The sequence below is a fragment of the Ascaphus truei genome, chromosome 5 (genome assembly GCF_040206685.1).
Source record: "Ascaphus truei isolate aAscTru1 chromosome 5, aAscTru1.hap1, whole genome shotgun sequence".
In the NCBI taxonomy this organism is placed as follows: domain Eukaryota; kingdom Metazoa; phylum Chordata; class Amphibia; order Anura; family Ascaphidae; genus Ascaphus; species Ascaphus truei.
The window spans coordinates 4248031-4264008 of NC_134487.1; the positions used below are offsets into that span (position 1 = coordinate 4248031).

The 15978-nt window shown below is 59.5% G+C and overlaps 1 protein-coding gene across 1 annotated transcript in view; it reads left to right on the top strand.

Annotated features, from left to right (window-relative positions):
- SBF1 (SET binding factor 1) overlaps positions 1-13433 on the top strand; it is a 332728-nt gene extending 319295 nt beyond the window's left edge. Inside the window, 4 exon segments of the mRNA XM_075598895.1 lie at positions 1908-1995; positions 3123-3254; positions 9649-11126; positions 11339-13433. Coding sequence (XP_075455010.1) covers positions 1908-1995; positions 3123-3254; positions 9649-9747 — 319 coding nt within the window. The 3' untranslated portion in view covers positions 9748-11126; positions 11339-13433.
- The last annotated feature ends 2545 nt before the right edge of the window (positions 13434-15978 follow it).

Consider the following 15978-nt stretch of genomic DNA (forward strand, 5'->3'; position numbering starts at 1 on the left):
CACTGCGGGGGGAGAGAGAGCAGGTAACACAACCCAAGACACAGCACTGCGGGGGAGAGAGAGCAGGTAACACAACCCAACACACAGCACTGCGGGGGAGAGAGAACGGGTAACACAACCCAACACACAGCACTGCGGGGGAGAGAGAACAGGTAACACAATCCAACACACAGTACTGCGGGGAGCGAACAGGTAACACAACCCAACACACAGCACTGTGGGGGAGAGAGCACAGGTAAAACAGCCCAACACACAGCACTGCGGGGAGAGAGAGAGCAGGTAACACAACCTAACACACAGCACTGCGGGGAGAGAGAACAGGTAACACAGCCCAACACACAGCACTGCAGAGAGAGAACAGGTAACACAACCCAACACACAGCACTGTGGGGGAGAGAGAACAGGTAACACAACCCAACACACAGCACTGCGGGGGAGAGAGAACAGGTAACACAACCCAACACACAGCACTGCGGGGGGAGAGAGAACAGGTAACACAACCCAACACACAGCACTGCGGGGAGAGAGAACAGGTAACACAACCCAACACACAGCACTGCAGGGGGAGAGAACAGGTAACACAACCCAACACACAGCACTGCGGGGAGAGAGAGCGGGTAACACAACCCAACACACAGCACTGCGGGGAGAGAGAACAGGTAACACAGCCCAACACACAGCACTGCGGGGAGAGAGCAGGTAACACAACCCAACACACAGCACTGCGGGGGGGGAGAGAACAGGTAACACAACCCAACACACAGCACTGCGGGGGAGAGAGAACAGGTAACACACCCCAACACACAGCACTGCGGGGAGAGAGCAGGTAACACAACCCAACACACAGCACTGCGGGGAGAGAGAACAGGTAACACAGCCCGACACACAGCACTGCGGTGAGAGAGAAAGCAGGTAACACAACCCAACACAGCACTGCGGGGAGAGAGAAAGCAGGTAACACAACCCAACACAGCACTGCGGGGAGAGAGAAAGCAGGTAACACAACCCAACACAGCACTGCGGAGAGAGAGAAAGCAGGTAACACACCCCAACACAGCACTGAGGGGAGAGAGAAAGCAGGTAACACAACCCAACACACAGCACTGCGGAGAGAGAGAACGGGTAACACACCCCAACACACAGCACTGCGGGGGGAGAGAGAACAGGTAACACAGCCCGACACACAGCACTGCGGTGAGAGAGCAGGTAACACAACCCAACACACAGCACTGCGGGGGAGAGAGAACAGGTAACACAGCCCGACACACAGCACTGCGGTGAGAGAGCAGGTAACACAACCCAACACACAGCACTGCGGGGAGAGAGCAGGTAACACAACACACAGCACTGCGGGGGGAGAGCAGGTAACACAACCCAACACACAGCACTGCGGGGAGAGAGCAGGTAACACAACCCAACACACAGCACTGCGGGGGGAGAGCAGGTAACACAACCCAACACACAGCACTGCGGGGAGAGAGCAGGTAACACAACCCAACACACAGCACTGCGGGGGGAGAGCAGGTAACACAACCCAACACACAGCACTGCGGGGAGAGAGAACGGGTAACACACCCCAACACACAGCACTGCGGGGGGAGAGCAGGTAACACAACCCAACACACAGCACTGCGGAGAGAGAGAACAGGTAACACAACCCAACACAGCACTTCGGAGAGAGAGAACGGGTAACACAACCCAACACACAGCACTGCGGGGGGAGAGAGCAGGTAACACAACCCAACACACAGCACTGCGGGGGGAGAGAGCAGGTAACACAACCCAACACACAGCACTGCGGGGGGAGAGAGCAGGTAACACAACCCAACACACAGCCCTTGCTCTGCCCGTGTAACACGGAACGAGATGATCTGGGGGAGACTCAGGGTTCCGTGCGTCCTCCGCAGGTCCTACGAGGGTTCTCTGTATAAGAGAGGCGCGTTCATGAAGCCATGGAAACCGCGCTGGTTTGTGTTGGACAAGACGAAACACCAGGTGAGGGCTAACCCTCCACCCCCCTCCCTTTTGTCCCCCTCCACCCCCCCTCCCTTTTGTCCCCCTCCACCCCCCCTCCCTTTTGTCCCCCTCCACCCCCCTCCCTCTTCTCCGCCTCCACCCCCCCTCCCTCTTCTCCCCCACCACCCCCCCTCCCTCTTCTCCCCCACCACCCCTCCTCTTCTCCCCCACCACCCCTCCTTCTCCCCCACCACCCTCCCTCTTCTCCCCCACCACCCCCCCTCCCTCTTCTCCCCCACCACCCCCCCTCCCTCTTCTCCCCCACCACCCCCCTCCCTCTTCTCCCCCACCACCCCCCTCCCTCTTCTCCCCCACCACCCCCCCTCCCTCTTCTCCCCCACCACCCCCCCTCCCTCTTCTCCCCCACCACCCCTCCTCTTATCCCCCACCACCCCTCCTCTTCTCCCCCACCACCCCTCCTCTTCTCCCCCACCACCCCTCCTCTTCTCCCCTTCCACCCCCCTCTTCTCCCCCTCCACCCCCCTCTTCTCCCCCTCCACCCCCCCTCTTCTTCCCCTCCACCCCCCCGTTGACCCTCTTCCCCCCCTTCTCTACCACCCTCTTCCTCTCCTCCACCCTCTTCCCCCCCTTCTCTACCACCCTCTTCCCCCTTCTCCGCCCTCGTCCTCCCCCCTTGTCCCCTCTACCCACCTCCCCTCCATCCACCCCCTTCTCTCCTCCCCTCCACCCTCTTCCCCTCTCCCGTTCACCCCATTCCCCCTTTCCCCCCGTTCACCCCCTCCCCCAACCCCGTTCACCCGCCTCCAACCCAGTTCACCCCCTACCCCCCTCCACCCCCTACCCCCCTCCCTCCACACACACACACTCTCCCCTCCACCCCCTACCCCCCTCCCCTTCCCTCCACTCCTACCCCCCCTCCCCTCCATCCCCTCCCTCCCCTTCACCCCCCTCCTTCCCTCCCCTTCACCCCCCTCCTTCCCTCCACCTCTCTCCCACTACCCTTCCCCTCCTCTCCCCCTTTCCCCACCTCTCCCTTCCCCTCCTCTCCCCCTTTCCCCAGCTCTCCCCCCTCTCCCTTCCCCTCCTTTCTCTTGCTTCCCTTTCTGCCCCCTTCCCCCCCTCACATGCCTCTCTCCCCCCATTAGCTGCGATACTACGAGAGCCGCACGGACACAGAATGTAAAGGGCAGATTGACCTGGCCGAGGTAGAGGCCGTGACACCAGGAACTCAGACTATGTCGGCCCCCAAAACCGTGGACTCCAGAGCGTTTTTCGATGTGAGTGACATGCCACCGCATCTCTCTCTGTCTCTCTCTGTCTCTCTCTCTCTCTCTCTGTATCTCTCTCCCTCTGTGTGTCTCTCTCTCCCTCTGTCTGTCTGTGTGTCTCGCTCTCTCTCTTTCTGTCTCGCTCTCTCTTTCTGTCTCTCTTTGTGTGTGTGTCTCTTGATCTGTGTGTGTCTGTGTGTGTGTTTGTGTCTCTCTGTGCTCGGGTCCTGCGTCTCTGTGCTCGGGTCCTGCGTCTCTGTGCTCGGGTTCTGCGTCTCTGTGCTCGGGTTCTCGTCTCTGTGCTCGGGTCCTGCGTCTCTGTGCTCGGGTTCTGCGTCTCTGTGCTCAGGTCCTGCGTCTCTGTGCTCGGGTCCTGCGTCTCTGTGCTCGGGTCCTGCGTCTCTGTGCCCTGGGTCTCTGTGCTCGGGTCCTGCGTCTCTGTGCTCGGGTCCGGCGTCTCTGCGCCCCGGGTCCTGGTTCTCTGCGCCCCAGGTCCTGGTTCTCTGCGCCCCAGGTCCTGGGTCTCTGCGCCCCGGGTCCTGGTTCTCTGCGCCCCGGGTCCTGGGTCTCTGCGCCCCAGGTCCTGGGTCTCTGTGCTCGGGTCCTGGGTCTCTGCGCCCCGGGTCCTGCGCCTCTGTGCTCGGGTCCTGCGTCTCTGTGCTCGGGTCCGACGTCTCTGTGCTCGGGTCCTGCGTCTCTGTGCTCGGGTCCTGGGTCTCTGTGCCCCGGGTCCTGCGTCTCTGTGCTCAGGTCCTGCGCCTCTGTGCTCGGGTCCTGCGTCTCTGTGCTCGGGTCCGACGTCTCTGTGCTCGGGTCCTGCGTCTCTGTGCTCGGGTCCTGGTTCTCTGTGCCCCGGGTCCTGCGTCTCTGTGCTCAGGTCCTGCGTCTCTGTGCTCGGGTCCTGCGTCTCTGTGCTCGGGTCCTGCGTCTCTGTGCCCTGGGTCTGTGTGCTCGGGTCCTGCGTCTCTGTGCTCGGGTCCTGCGTCTCTGTGCCCTGGGTCTCTGTGCTCGGGTCCTGCGTCTCTGTGCTCGGGTCCGGCGTTTCTGCGCCCTGGGTCTCTGTGCCCCGGGTCCTGCGTCTCTGTGCTCGGGTCTGGCGTCTCTGTGCCCCGGGTCCTGCGTCTCTGTGCTCGGGTCCTGCGTCTCTGTGCTCGGGTCCTGCGTCTCTGTGCTCGGGTCCTGCGTCTCTGTGCTCGGGTCCGACGTCTCTGTGCTCGGGTCCTGCGTCTCTGTGCTCGGGTCCTGGTTCTCTGTGCCCGGGTCCTGCGTCTCTGTGCTCAGGTCCTGCGTCTCTGTGCTCGGGTCCTGCGTCTCTGTGCTCGGGTCCTGCGTCTCTGTGCCCTGGGTCTCTGTGCTCGGGTCCTGCGTCTCTGTGCCCTGGGTCTCTGTGCTCGGGTCCTGCGTCTCTGTGCTCGGGTCCGGCGTTTCTGCGCCCCGGGTCCTGGGTCTCTGTGCCCCGGGTCCTGCGTCTCTGTGCTCGGGTCTGGCGTCTCTGTGCCCCGGGTCCTGCGTCTCTGTGCTCGGGTCCTGCGTCTCTGTGCTCGGGTCCTGCGTCTCTGTGCTCGGGTCCTGCGTCTCTGTGCTCGGGTCCTGCGTCTCTGTGCTCGGGTCCTGCGTCTCTGTGCTCGGGTCCTGCGTCTCTGTGCCCTGGGTCTCTGTGCTCGGGTCCTGCGTCTCTGTGCTCGGGTCCGGCGTCTCTGCGCCCCGGGTCCTGGTTCTCTGCGCCCCAGGTCCTGGTTCTCTGCGCCCCAGGTCCTGGTTCTCTGCGCCCCAGGTCCTGGGTCTCTGCGCCCCGGGTCCTGGTTCTCTGCGCCCCGGGTCCTGGGTCTCTGTGCTCGGGTCCTGCGTCTCTGTGCTCGGGTTCTGCGTCTCTGTGCTCGGGTTCTCGTCTCTGTGCTCGGGTCCTGCGTCTCTGTGCTCGGGTTCTGCGTCTCTGTGCTCAGGTCCTGCGTCTCTGTGCTCGGGTCCTGCGTCTCTGTGCTCGGGTCCTGCGTCTCTGTGCCCTGGGTCTCTGTGCTCGGGTCCTGCGTCTCTGTGCTCGGGTCCGGCGTCTCTGCGCCCCGGGTCCTGGTTCTCTGCGCCCCAGGTCCTGGTTCTCTGCGCCCCAGGTCCTGGGTCTCTGCGCCCCGGGTCCTGGTTCTCTGCGCCCCGGGTCCTGGGTCTCTGCGCCCCAGGTCCTGGGTCTCTGTGCTCGGGTCCTGGGTCTCTGCGCCCCGGGTCCTGCGCCTCTGTGCTCGGGTCCTGCGTCTCTGTGCTCGGGTCCGACGTCTCTGTGCTCGGGTCCTGCGTCTCTGTGCTCGGGTCCTGGGTCTCTGTGCCCCGGGTCCTGCGTCTCTGTGCTCAGGTCCTGCGCCTCTGTGCTCGGGTCCTGCGTCTCTGTGCTCGGGTCCGACGTCTCTGTGCTCGGGTCCTGCGTCTCTGTGCTCGGGTCCTGGTTCTCTGTGCCCCGGGTCCTGCGTCTCTGTGCTCAGGTCCTGCGTCTCTGTGCTCGGGTCCTGCGTCTCTGTGCTCGGGTCCTGCGTCTCTGTGCCCTGGGTCTGTGTGCTCGGGTCCTGCGTCTCTGTGCTCGGGTCCTGCGTCTCTGTGCCCTGGGTCTCTGTGCTCGGGTCCTGCGTCTCTGTGCTCGGGTCCGGCGTTTCTGCGCCCCGGGTCCTGGGTCTCTGTGCCCCGGGTCCTGCGTCTCTGTGCTCGGGTCTGGCGTCTCTGTGCCCCGGGTCCTGCGTCTCTGTGCTCGGGTCCTGCGTCTCTGTGCTCGGGTCCTGCGTCTCTGTGCTCGGGTCCTGCGTCTCTGTGCTCGGGTCCGACGTCTCTGTGCTCGGGTCCTGCGTCTCTGTGCTCGGGTCCTGGTTCTCTGTGCCCCGGGTCCTGCGTCTCTGTGCTCAGGTCCTGCGTCTCTGTGCTCGGGTCCTGCGTCTCTGTGCTCGGGTCCTGCGTCTCTGTGCCCTGGGTCTCTGTGCTCGGGTCCTGCGTCTCTGTGCTCGGGTCCTGCGTCTCTGTGCCCTGGGTCTCTGTGCTCGGGTCCTGCGTCTCTGTGCTCGGGTCCGGCGTTTCTGCGCCCCGGGTCCTGGGTCTCTGCGCCCCGGGTCCTGCGTCTCTGTGCTCGGGTCTGGCGTCTCTGTGCCCCGGGTCCTGCGTCTCTGTGCTCGGGTCCTGCGTCTCTGTGCTCGGGTCCTGCGTCTCTGTGCTCGGGTCCTGCGTCTCTGTGCTCGGGTCCTGCGTCTCTGTGCTCGGGTCCTGCGTCTCTGTGCTCGGGTCCTGCGTCTCTGTGCCCTGGGTCTCTGTGCTCGGGTCCTGCGTCTCTGTGCTCGGGTCCGGCGTCTCTGCGCCCCGGGTCCTGGTTCTCTGCGCCCCAGGTCCTGGTTCTCTGCGCCCCAGGTCCTGGGTCTCTGCGCCCCGGGTCCTGGTTCTCTGCGCCCCGGGTCCTGGGTCTCTGTGCTCGGGTCCTGCGTCTCTGTGCTCGGGTTCTGCGTCTCTGTGCTCGGGTTCTCGTCTCTGTGCTCGGGTCCTGCGTCTCTGTGCTCGGGTTCTGCGTCTCTGTGCTCAGGTCCTGCGTCTCTGTGCTCGGGTCCTGCGTCTCTGTGCTCGGGTCCTGCGTCTCTGTGCCCTGGGTCTCTGTGCTCGGGTCCTGCGTCTCTGTGCTCGGGTCCGGCGTCTCTGCGCCCCGGGTCCTGGTTCTCTGCGCCCCAGGTCCTGGTTCTCTGCGCCCCAGGTCCTGGGTCTCTGCGCCCCGGGTCCTGGTTCTCTGCGCCCCGGGTCCTGGGTCTCTGCGCCCCAGGTCCTGGGTCTCTGTGCTCGGGTCCTGGGTCTCTGCGCCCCGGGTCCTGCGCCTCTGTGCTCGGGTCCTGCGTCTCTGTGCTCGGGTCCGACGTCTCTGTGCTCGGGTCCTGCGTCTCTGTGCTCGGGTCCTGGGTCTCTGTGCCCCGGGTCCTGCGTCTCTGTGCTCAGGTCCTGCGCCTCTGTGCTCGGGTCCTGCGTCTCTGTGCTCGGGTCCGACGTCTCTGTGCTCGGGTCCTGCGTCTCTGTGCTCGGGTCCTGGTTCTCTGTGCCCCGGGTCCTGCGTCTCTGTGCTCAGGTCCTGCGTCTCTGTGCTCGGGTCCTGCGTCTCTGTGCTCGGGTCCTGCGTCTCTGTGCCCTGGGTCTGTGTGCTCGGGTCCTGCGTCTCTGTACTCGGGTCCTGCGTCTCTGTGCCCTGGGTCTCTGTGCTCGGGTCCTGCGTCTCTGTGCTCGGGTCCGGCGTTTCTGCGCCCCGGGTCCTGGGTCTCTGTGCCCCGGGTCCTGCGTCTCTGTGCTCGGGTCTGGCGTCTCTGTGCCCCGGGTCCTGCGTCTCTGTGCTCGGGTCCTGCGTCTCTGTGCTCGGGTCCTGCGTCTCTGTGCTCGGGTCCTGCGTCTCTGTGCTCGGGTCCGACGTCTCTGTGCTCGGGTCCTGCGTCTCTGTGCTCGGGTCCTGGTTCTCTGTGCCCCGGGTCCTGCGTCTCTGTGCTCAGGTCCTGCGTCTCTGTGCTCGGGTCCTGCGTCTCTGTGCTCGGGTCCTGCGTCTCTGTGCCCTGGGTCTCTGTGCTCGGGTCCTGCGTCTCTGTGCTCGGGTCCTGCGTCTCTGTGCCCTGGGTCTCTGTGCTCGGGTCCTGCGTCTCTGTGCTCGGGTCCGGCGTTTCTGCGCCCCGGGTCCTGGGTCTCTGTACCCCGGGTCCTGCGTCTCTGTGCTCGGGTCTGGCGTCTCTGTGCCCCGGGTCCTGCGTCTCTGTGCTCGGGTCCTGCGTCTCTGTGCTCGGGTCCTGCGTCTCTGTGCTCGGGTCCTGCGTCTCTGTGCTCGGGTCCTGCGTCTCTGTGCTCGGGTCCTGCGTCTCTGTGCTCGGGTCCTGCGTCTCTGTGCTCGGGTCCTGCGTCTCTGTGCCCGGGTCCTGCGTCTCTGTGCTCGGGTCCTGCGTCTCTGTGCTCGGGTCCTGCGTCTCTGTGCTCGGGTCCTGCGTCTCTGTGCTCGGGTCCTGCGTCTCTGTGCTCGGGTCCGGTGTTTCTGCGCCCCGGGTCCTGGGTCTCTGCGCCCCGGGTCCTGCGTCTCTGTGCTCGGGTCCTGGGTCTCTGTGCCCCGGGTCCTGCGTCTCTGTGCTCGAGTCCTGCGTCTCTGTGCTCGGGTTCTGCGTCTCTGCGCCCCGGGTCCTGGGTCTCTGCGCCCCGGGTTCTGCGTCTCTGCGCCCCGGGTCCTGCGTCTCTGCGCCCGGGTCCTGCGTCTCTGCGCCCCGGGTCCTGGGTCTCTGCGCCCCGGGTCCTGGGTCTCTGCGTCTCTGCGCCCCGGGTCCTGCGCCTCTGTGCTCGGGTCCTGCGTCTCTGTGCTCGGGTCCTGCGCCTCTGTGCTCGGGTCCTGGGTCTCTGTGCCCCGGGTCCTGCGTCTCTGTGCTCAGGTCCTGCGCCTCTGTGCTCGGGTCCTGCGTCTCTGTGCTCGGGTCCGACGTCTCTGTGCTCGGGTCCTGCGTCTCTGTGCTCGGGTCCTGGGTCTCTGTGCCCCGGGTCCTGCGTCTCTGTGCTCAGGTCCTGCGTCTCTGTGCTCGGGTCCTGCGTCTCTGTGCTTGGGTCCTGCGTCTCTGTGCCCTGGGTCTCTGTGCTCGGGTCCTGCGTCTCTGTGCTCGGGTCCGGCGTTTCTGCGCCCCGGGTCCTGGGTCTCTGTGCCCCGGGTCCTGCGTCTCTGTGCTCGGGTCTGGCGTCTCTGCGCCCCGGGTCCTGCGTCTCTGCGCCCCGGGTCCTGCGTCTCTGCGCCCCGGGTCCTGCGTCTCTGCGCCCCGGGTCCTGCGCCTCTGTGCTCGGGTCCTGCGTCTCTGTGCTCGGGTCCTGCGCCTCTGTGCCCTGGGTCTCTGTGCTCGGGTCCTGCGCCTCTGTGCTCGGGTCCTGCGCCTCTGTGCTCGGGTCCTGTGCCTCTGTGCTCGGGTCCTGCGTCTCTGTGCTCGGGTCCTGCGTCTCTGCGCCCCGGGTCCTGCGTCTCTGTGCTCGGGTCCTGCGTCTCTGTGCTCGGGTCCTGTGCCTCTGTGCTCGGGTCCTGCGTCTCTGCGCCCCGGGTCCTGCGTCTCTGCGCCCCGGGTCCTGGTTCTCTGCGCCCCGGGTTCTGCGTCTCTGCGCCCCGGGTCCTGCGTCTCTGTGCTCGGGTCCTGGTTCTCTGCGCCCCGGGTCCTGCGTCTCTGCGCCCCGGGTCCTGCGTCTCTGCGCCCCGGGTCCTGCGTCTCTGCGCCCCGGGTCCTGCGTCTCTGCGCCCCGGGTCCTGCGTCTCTGCGCCCCGGGTCCTGCGTCTCTGCGCCCCGGGTTCTGCGTCTCTGCGCCCCGGGTCCTGCGTCTCTGCGCCCCGGGTCCTGAGTCTCTGCGCCCCGGGTCTCTGTGGCCGGATGTGTCCGTCTCCCTGATGTCCTCTTGTCCTCTCCAGCTGAAGACGACCCGTCGCGTGTATAACTTCTGTGCTCTGGACGCTCTGCTCGCTCAGCAGTGGATCGACCGAATCCAGAGCTGCCTGTCGGACGCATGATATCCCACGAGTGACACCCCAAAACTGGCAGGGACACCCAGAATCTGGCACGGACACCCCTGAAAATGCTGACACTGGGGCACACCAAACCAGCTGAACCCCCTAAAACCAGTAATGAGGGGGCGCCCCAAATCATGTCGGGAGCCAAAACTACACGACACTGGATGAGCCCCTCTAAAAATTGCTGTGAGACGGACTTATAACAATAACAAGGATGTGAGATTCCCCTAAAGCTACAGCAGCTGGTAAGGGTACCGGGAAACTGCACCCCAAATCTGAGGCACATCACCCCCAGAGAGTCAGTTAGGATGAACTCTCCGTTCCAAAATTGTGAATGTGAAGCACCCAGAGGGCAGCTGGTGGGGGGGAGGGCGGGGGGGTTGGGGGAGTGCAGTCCCCATTAGTTGTCATGCACCCCCCAATACCCCCACCCACTCACCCCGTCTTATTATTAATCTCCCTGTAAAGAGTCCGTTCCCACATAGGATTGGATTAAGCTGGCTCCGGTGACGCTCCGGTGACACGTCGGGCGGCGCGGTTAATACGTCACAACCTGCGGATTCCGCACAAATACAAAGTCCGACGGATATAAATATTTGAAGTGGTCATTTCCCCCGTTGTTTTCACGCACTGCGCTCTGTGACGGCGGCAGAACACGACGGGATAAACGATGTCACAACTATCGGAAATGATTCTCAAATGTTTATACCGGTCGGATTGGTTTTACAATAAGACCACGCTCAGTGGGGGTGCTGCATTAAAGGCCGCCTGCGCCTGGCGTCAGGACACGCAGTGTGGGATTATGGGAAGGGGGTGGGGGTGCTGCATTAAAGGCAGGCTCCACCTGGCGACAGGACACGCAGTGTGGGATTATGGGAAGGGGGTGGGGGTGCTGCATTAAAGGCCGCCTGCGCCTGGCGTCAGGACACGCAGTGTGGGATTATGGGAAGGGGGTGGGGGTGCTGCATTAAAGGCAGGCTCCACCTGGCGACAGGACACGCAGTGTGGGATTATGGGGTGGGGGTGGGGGTGCTGCATTAAAGGCAGGCTCCACGTGGCGACAGGACACGCAGTGTGGGATTATGGGAAGGGGGTGGGGGTGCTGCATTAAAGGCAGGCTCCGCCTGGCGACAGGACACGCAGTGTGGGATTATGGGGTGGGGGTGGGGGTGCTGCATTAAAGGCCGCCTGCGCCTGGCGTCAGGACACGCAGTGTGGGATTATGGGAAGGGGGTGGGGGTGCTGCATTAAAGGCAGGCTCCACCTGGCGACAGGACACGCAGTGTGGGATTATGGGGTGGGGGTGGGGGTGCTGCATTAAAGGCCGCCTGCGCCTGGCGTCAGGACACGCAGTGTGGGATTATGGGAAGGGGGTGGGGGTGCTGCATTAAAGGCAGGCTCCACCTGGCGACAGGACACGCAGTGTGGGATTATGGGAAGGGGGTGGGGGTGCTGCATTAAAGGCCGCCTGCGCCTGGCGTCAGGACACGCAGTGTGGGATTATGGGGTGGGGGTGGAGGGGTGCTGCATTAAAGGCAGGCTCCGCCTGGCGACAGGACACGCAGTGTGGGATTATGGGGTGGGGGTGGAGGGGTGGACTCCCTTTCGTCCCGCACGTCTCCTCTTAGGAAAACAGGTGAAAACCACTAAGGATTTAATTCCTACTTCCATGTTATAGGGGCGCCCCTCACAGAGTGCATCCCCTGTATACAGAGAATGGGGAGACTGTCATATGAAAAGCATCTTGTACCAATAGTAATACAAATATTTAGCATAAGAACCTCACAGGCAGGAACACCCCAGTGCATTCTGGGCCGGACCTGTAAGCACCAGTCTGAAGATTGAAGGAGTAAGATGCAGCGCATGGCACACCGGCACGCAGTGACCTGTGGGATCCCGGCTACAGAACAATGTGTGTAATGCAGCGATGTTGACACCCGGTGGCCGCTGTGTGTATTGCTGGGGGTTAACAGGAAACCCTTGTCAAGTCGTTAACTGTATTTCAACTCTGTGGCTACTGTACTCCGTATAATTATTATTCTATTTGTATATTGCTGTATATAGAGCAATGTCCCAGTGCAGCACGGGGCTGGAGGGTGGGGTGTTATAGGAGGAGGGAGATACTTGATACTTTCACTGCAGGAGCGTTGGCACCGACGGTTTCCCCCCGCAGACTATAGATATATTACCTTTATGTTGGATTTATTAGCACTGCCGTACGAGACACATTTAGTTATAACACCTTTCCTATCGATATTACCATGTTTATTACTTCTCGGTGCGCCGAGGTAAACCTGCAGATAGCACAGATTCTGTAGCAGCGATTCCAAAGCCGCAGTGATCAGGTGTCAAATATAAAGAGGTTTTTAGGGAATCCCATTACTGGCCATTTTCGGTCGCCCCCAAAAAATAGTCTAGATCAATGTCTCCTAAATGCTAAACCACTGGATGATTTTACTGTGAACAGCGCGATCAGGATCAAAAATGTAAAAAAGGAGCTTTTATAAATATATATGTATATATATATATTTGCTAAGTGGGAGTGCACCTTTAGCACACCATTTTAAATGGCTGACAGCACACGCGCAGTACACAGGATCCCTCCTGGATAATATATTTATAGTGAGAGACATACATGTGCGTGTATATACGTGTCTGCGTACGTGAAGAGGTTAATAAAGCTGGTAGTGGCGGTAACTGGTCATGGCAGCGGGTTAGTCACATATCGCAGCGTCTGGCCCCCAGCTCCCACCTTACAGTGACTGAGAGGAGGAGAGCCACAGAGCGGGGCAGTAAGGCACTCTGCCACGGGGCAGTAAGTGCTGCGGGGCAGTAAGGCACTCTGCCACGGGGCAGTAAGTGCTGTGGGGTAGTAAGGCACTCTGCCACGGTGCTGTAAGTGCTGCGGGGCAGTAAGGCACTCTGCCACGGGGCAGTAAGTGCTGCGGGGCAGTAAGGCACTCTGCCACGGGGCAGTAAGTGCTGTGGGGTAGTAAGGCACTCTGCCACGGTGCTGTAAGTGCTGCGGGGCAGTAAGACACTGCCACGGGGCAGTAAGTGCTGCAGGGCAGTAAGGCACTCTGCCACGGGGAAGTAAGTGCTGCGGGGTAGTAAGACACTCTGCTACGGGGCAGTAAGTGCTGCGGGGCAGTAAGGCACTCTGCCACGGGGCAGTAAGTGCTGCGGGGCAGTAAGGCACTCTGCCACGGGGCAGTAAGTGCTGCGGGGCAGTAAGGCACTCTGCCACGGGGCAGTAAGTGCTGCGGGGCAGTAAGGCACTCTGCCACGGGGTAGTAAGGCACTCTGCTCCTTGCATGCCATACGCTGCTGTTAATAGCCGCATGTAATGTGCCAGGTTTTGGTGAATTTATTGCTTCTGACGCCCCCTTTCCGGCTGTAGAGGTAACTGGCTTCTAATGTTTACTCTATTGATGTAAAAGGGTTAACATGACATTCCCCCCGAACCCGGAGAGGTTGTAATCTCGCGGCCAACGGTGTTGTTTTTAAGTATGGACGAACTTTGTACATAATCTTAATTCTCAGGCTGAAGCTTCCTGTTTTTGTAGATTACATCGATTCTTGTACATTGTGTCAAAAATCCAGTCCTTGGGTTGTGCCTAGATTATAAAAGCAGACAGGAGTATATCCAGAGAAATTAAAGAGAAACTAACGTTTAAAAAAAACAAGTGGTTTGTGTGTTACATGTGTCATCTGTCCCCTAAGTAACAAAGTATCAAGTCTCGGGCGAATGTGTCACAGTAAGAGTATTGGATCAGGGAAGGTTTCATTGGCTGGACCCCACAGAGAAATGTTACCACAATGCTCGCAATCAGCCCTTCTTTCATTATCACAGTGTCTTTTACTTGGTGCCCCAAGTGGTTCCAACGTTTTGACTCTCACATGGGGCATCGTCAGGATATGATGTCCAGGGCGCAGGGTCAGAATGCCTTTCCCCCCATTAGGGCCTTGCCATACCGCATGGGGAATATCACCACAGCCCCCATCCCTTTCCCACCTGTAATATTGCCACCTGTAGGAACAGGCCCACACATACTGAGATCAGAGAAAGAGAATTGGCGATTCCTATCCAAACTACAGCTATTAAGAAATGTCTTGTTGGTCCCTAAAAATGTCTTCCCATCTGCAATGATCCTAAACATCTCCGGGGCCAATAATATCAGCTGTGACAGTAAGTACGTAATGGGATGTAGAGATTATTCTATGATTGGACATCAGTAACACGTCTTTTTGTAGGGCTAGATCTTAGGTTCTCATCTAATTTGCCTGGGAAGTGCATCCAGTCCAGGTTTTGTAACGGGTATTTGATGGAAATACTGTTGACTGGCTGAATCTGCCCATGGGGAGCCCTGCCACGTGGGGGGCTACCATGCCATCTTCAATTAGGATTTTGTCATTTCCCAAAGTAGCTCCAGAACCTGGACAGGGTGAACATCTGGGACTGAGAAGAGGAGCTGGAGATAGACTGACTGCGGTTCCGATGCAGACGGTATACAACACTTCTATAAATCGCACGGTTTGCTCGCACACCCAACTGGATAGTCTCATGTTAAATATGCAGAAGATGACGCGCATGCGCGAGGTTGAAGGGGTTGTGTAGTCCCGCTGCTCCGCTAAAACACTTAAGTATAAATTAAAGGTATATACAGTAACCCAATCTCCAAGATTAAAAAAAAAGTGCTCCCGAAAACCCTAATAACTGGTCGACAGACAGTGACCACCAGATCGCAAAGAAGACAGCATAAGCTGGATATTAAAGCATATTTTGCAAGTGCTGAGATAGCGCAGGAAGGGGGGGAAGCAGAGATGTCACCTGGCGGGGCATCGGAAACCGATTCACCCCATGAAAACCCAGAAATGAGACATTACTCAACTGCTCCATGATTTTAAATCATTCTTTCACGGTGAGATGCAGAGGTTATGGAAAGATTTAAACCGCATCGGAGACCGCACAGATGGAGGAAAAAATGGGTTCCTCCACCAGAGTACATAAAGACACGGGGCGCGAGCTGGCCACCCTGAAGAAAAGGGTTGATGATCTGGCGGGACGGCAAGAGGGCACAGAAAAACGGGACCACCGTAATAACCTGCGAATACGCGGATCCCAGAAGCTGTTCTGGACGTGGAGGAATGGGTGGAAAGATGATTGTCCTCCATTCTACCCGCCAAAACAAATGCGGATTTAGTGATGGATCGGTGTCATAGAGCGTTGCGCTCGAAACCTCTACTAAATAATCCTCCACAAGACGTCATAATCAGACAACACTTGAAATAAAGAAGGAAATACCACAAATTACCAGGTCACCCCCCACAACCTCTTTTCAAGGGAATAAACATTGATTTTTCAAGATATTTCCCCGGTCACGCGTTGGGGAGGAGAAAAGCCCTTCAGTTCGTTACTGAAATTCTAAGTGATAAAGGAATACAATACCAGTGGGTCTTCCGTTTAGTCTGTTGGCCATAAAAATGGCAAGGCACATACAATTAAAGATATCTCTAACAAAAAAGTATTTAATAAATGGTTGACGACATGGTACAGACAGAATTAAAAACCTACTCTTACGCGTTTCACGCTACATGTTTTTTATTCTGTCTGTACTATGTCGTGAACCATTTGGTAGCTGCCTCACGCTGGCAAATATATTCGCCCCGTGCGAGAATGATCCGCAGTTTTTCAATGCGTTCTTCTCAACATTGAGCATGATAGCGGAGGGTAACATTGTTTTGGCGGGGGATTTCAATTAGACCCTCGATCCGTCTCTCGACAAAACATCTCAGAACAAGAGGGGTAAGAATGGAGGGACTGTGGTGCTTCTCACCGGCTTAAGGGACAGAAAATTAGTTGACATTTGGAGGGAGCAGCACCCTGGGGAAAGCGGTTTTACATTTTACCTGCACAATGGTTACTGTACAATCGACTATTTCCTTGTGTGTAATAGACTGGTTCCACTGATCGCCTACTCTAGGATCCCTGATATTTCATGGTCAGATCATGCACCCACAGAGCCGACGTGCTCTCAAATCAGACCGGACAGTCCGGGAGCAAACGGGAAACTTAATGAGTCCATTATAAAGATCTCTGAGATAATACAAACCCTTAAAGATGAATGAGTGCAATTTTTCAGGATTACTAGAGATAGCATGAACTCTCACACAACCTTGTGGGAGGCCCACAAAGCTACTCTCAGAGGCACTTTTATTAATATAGCGGCC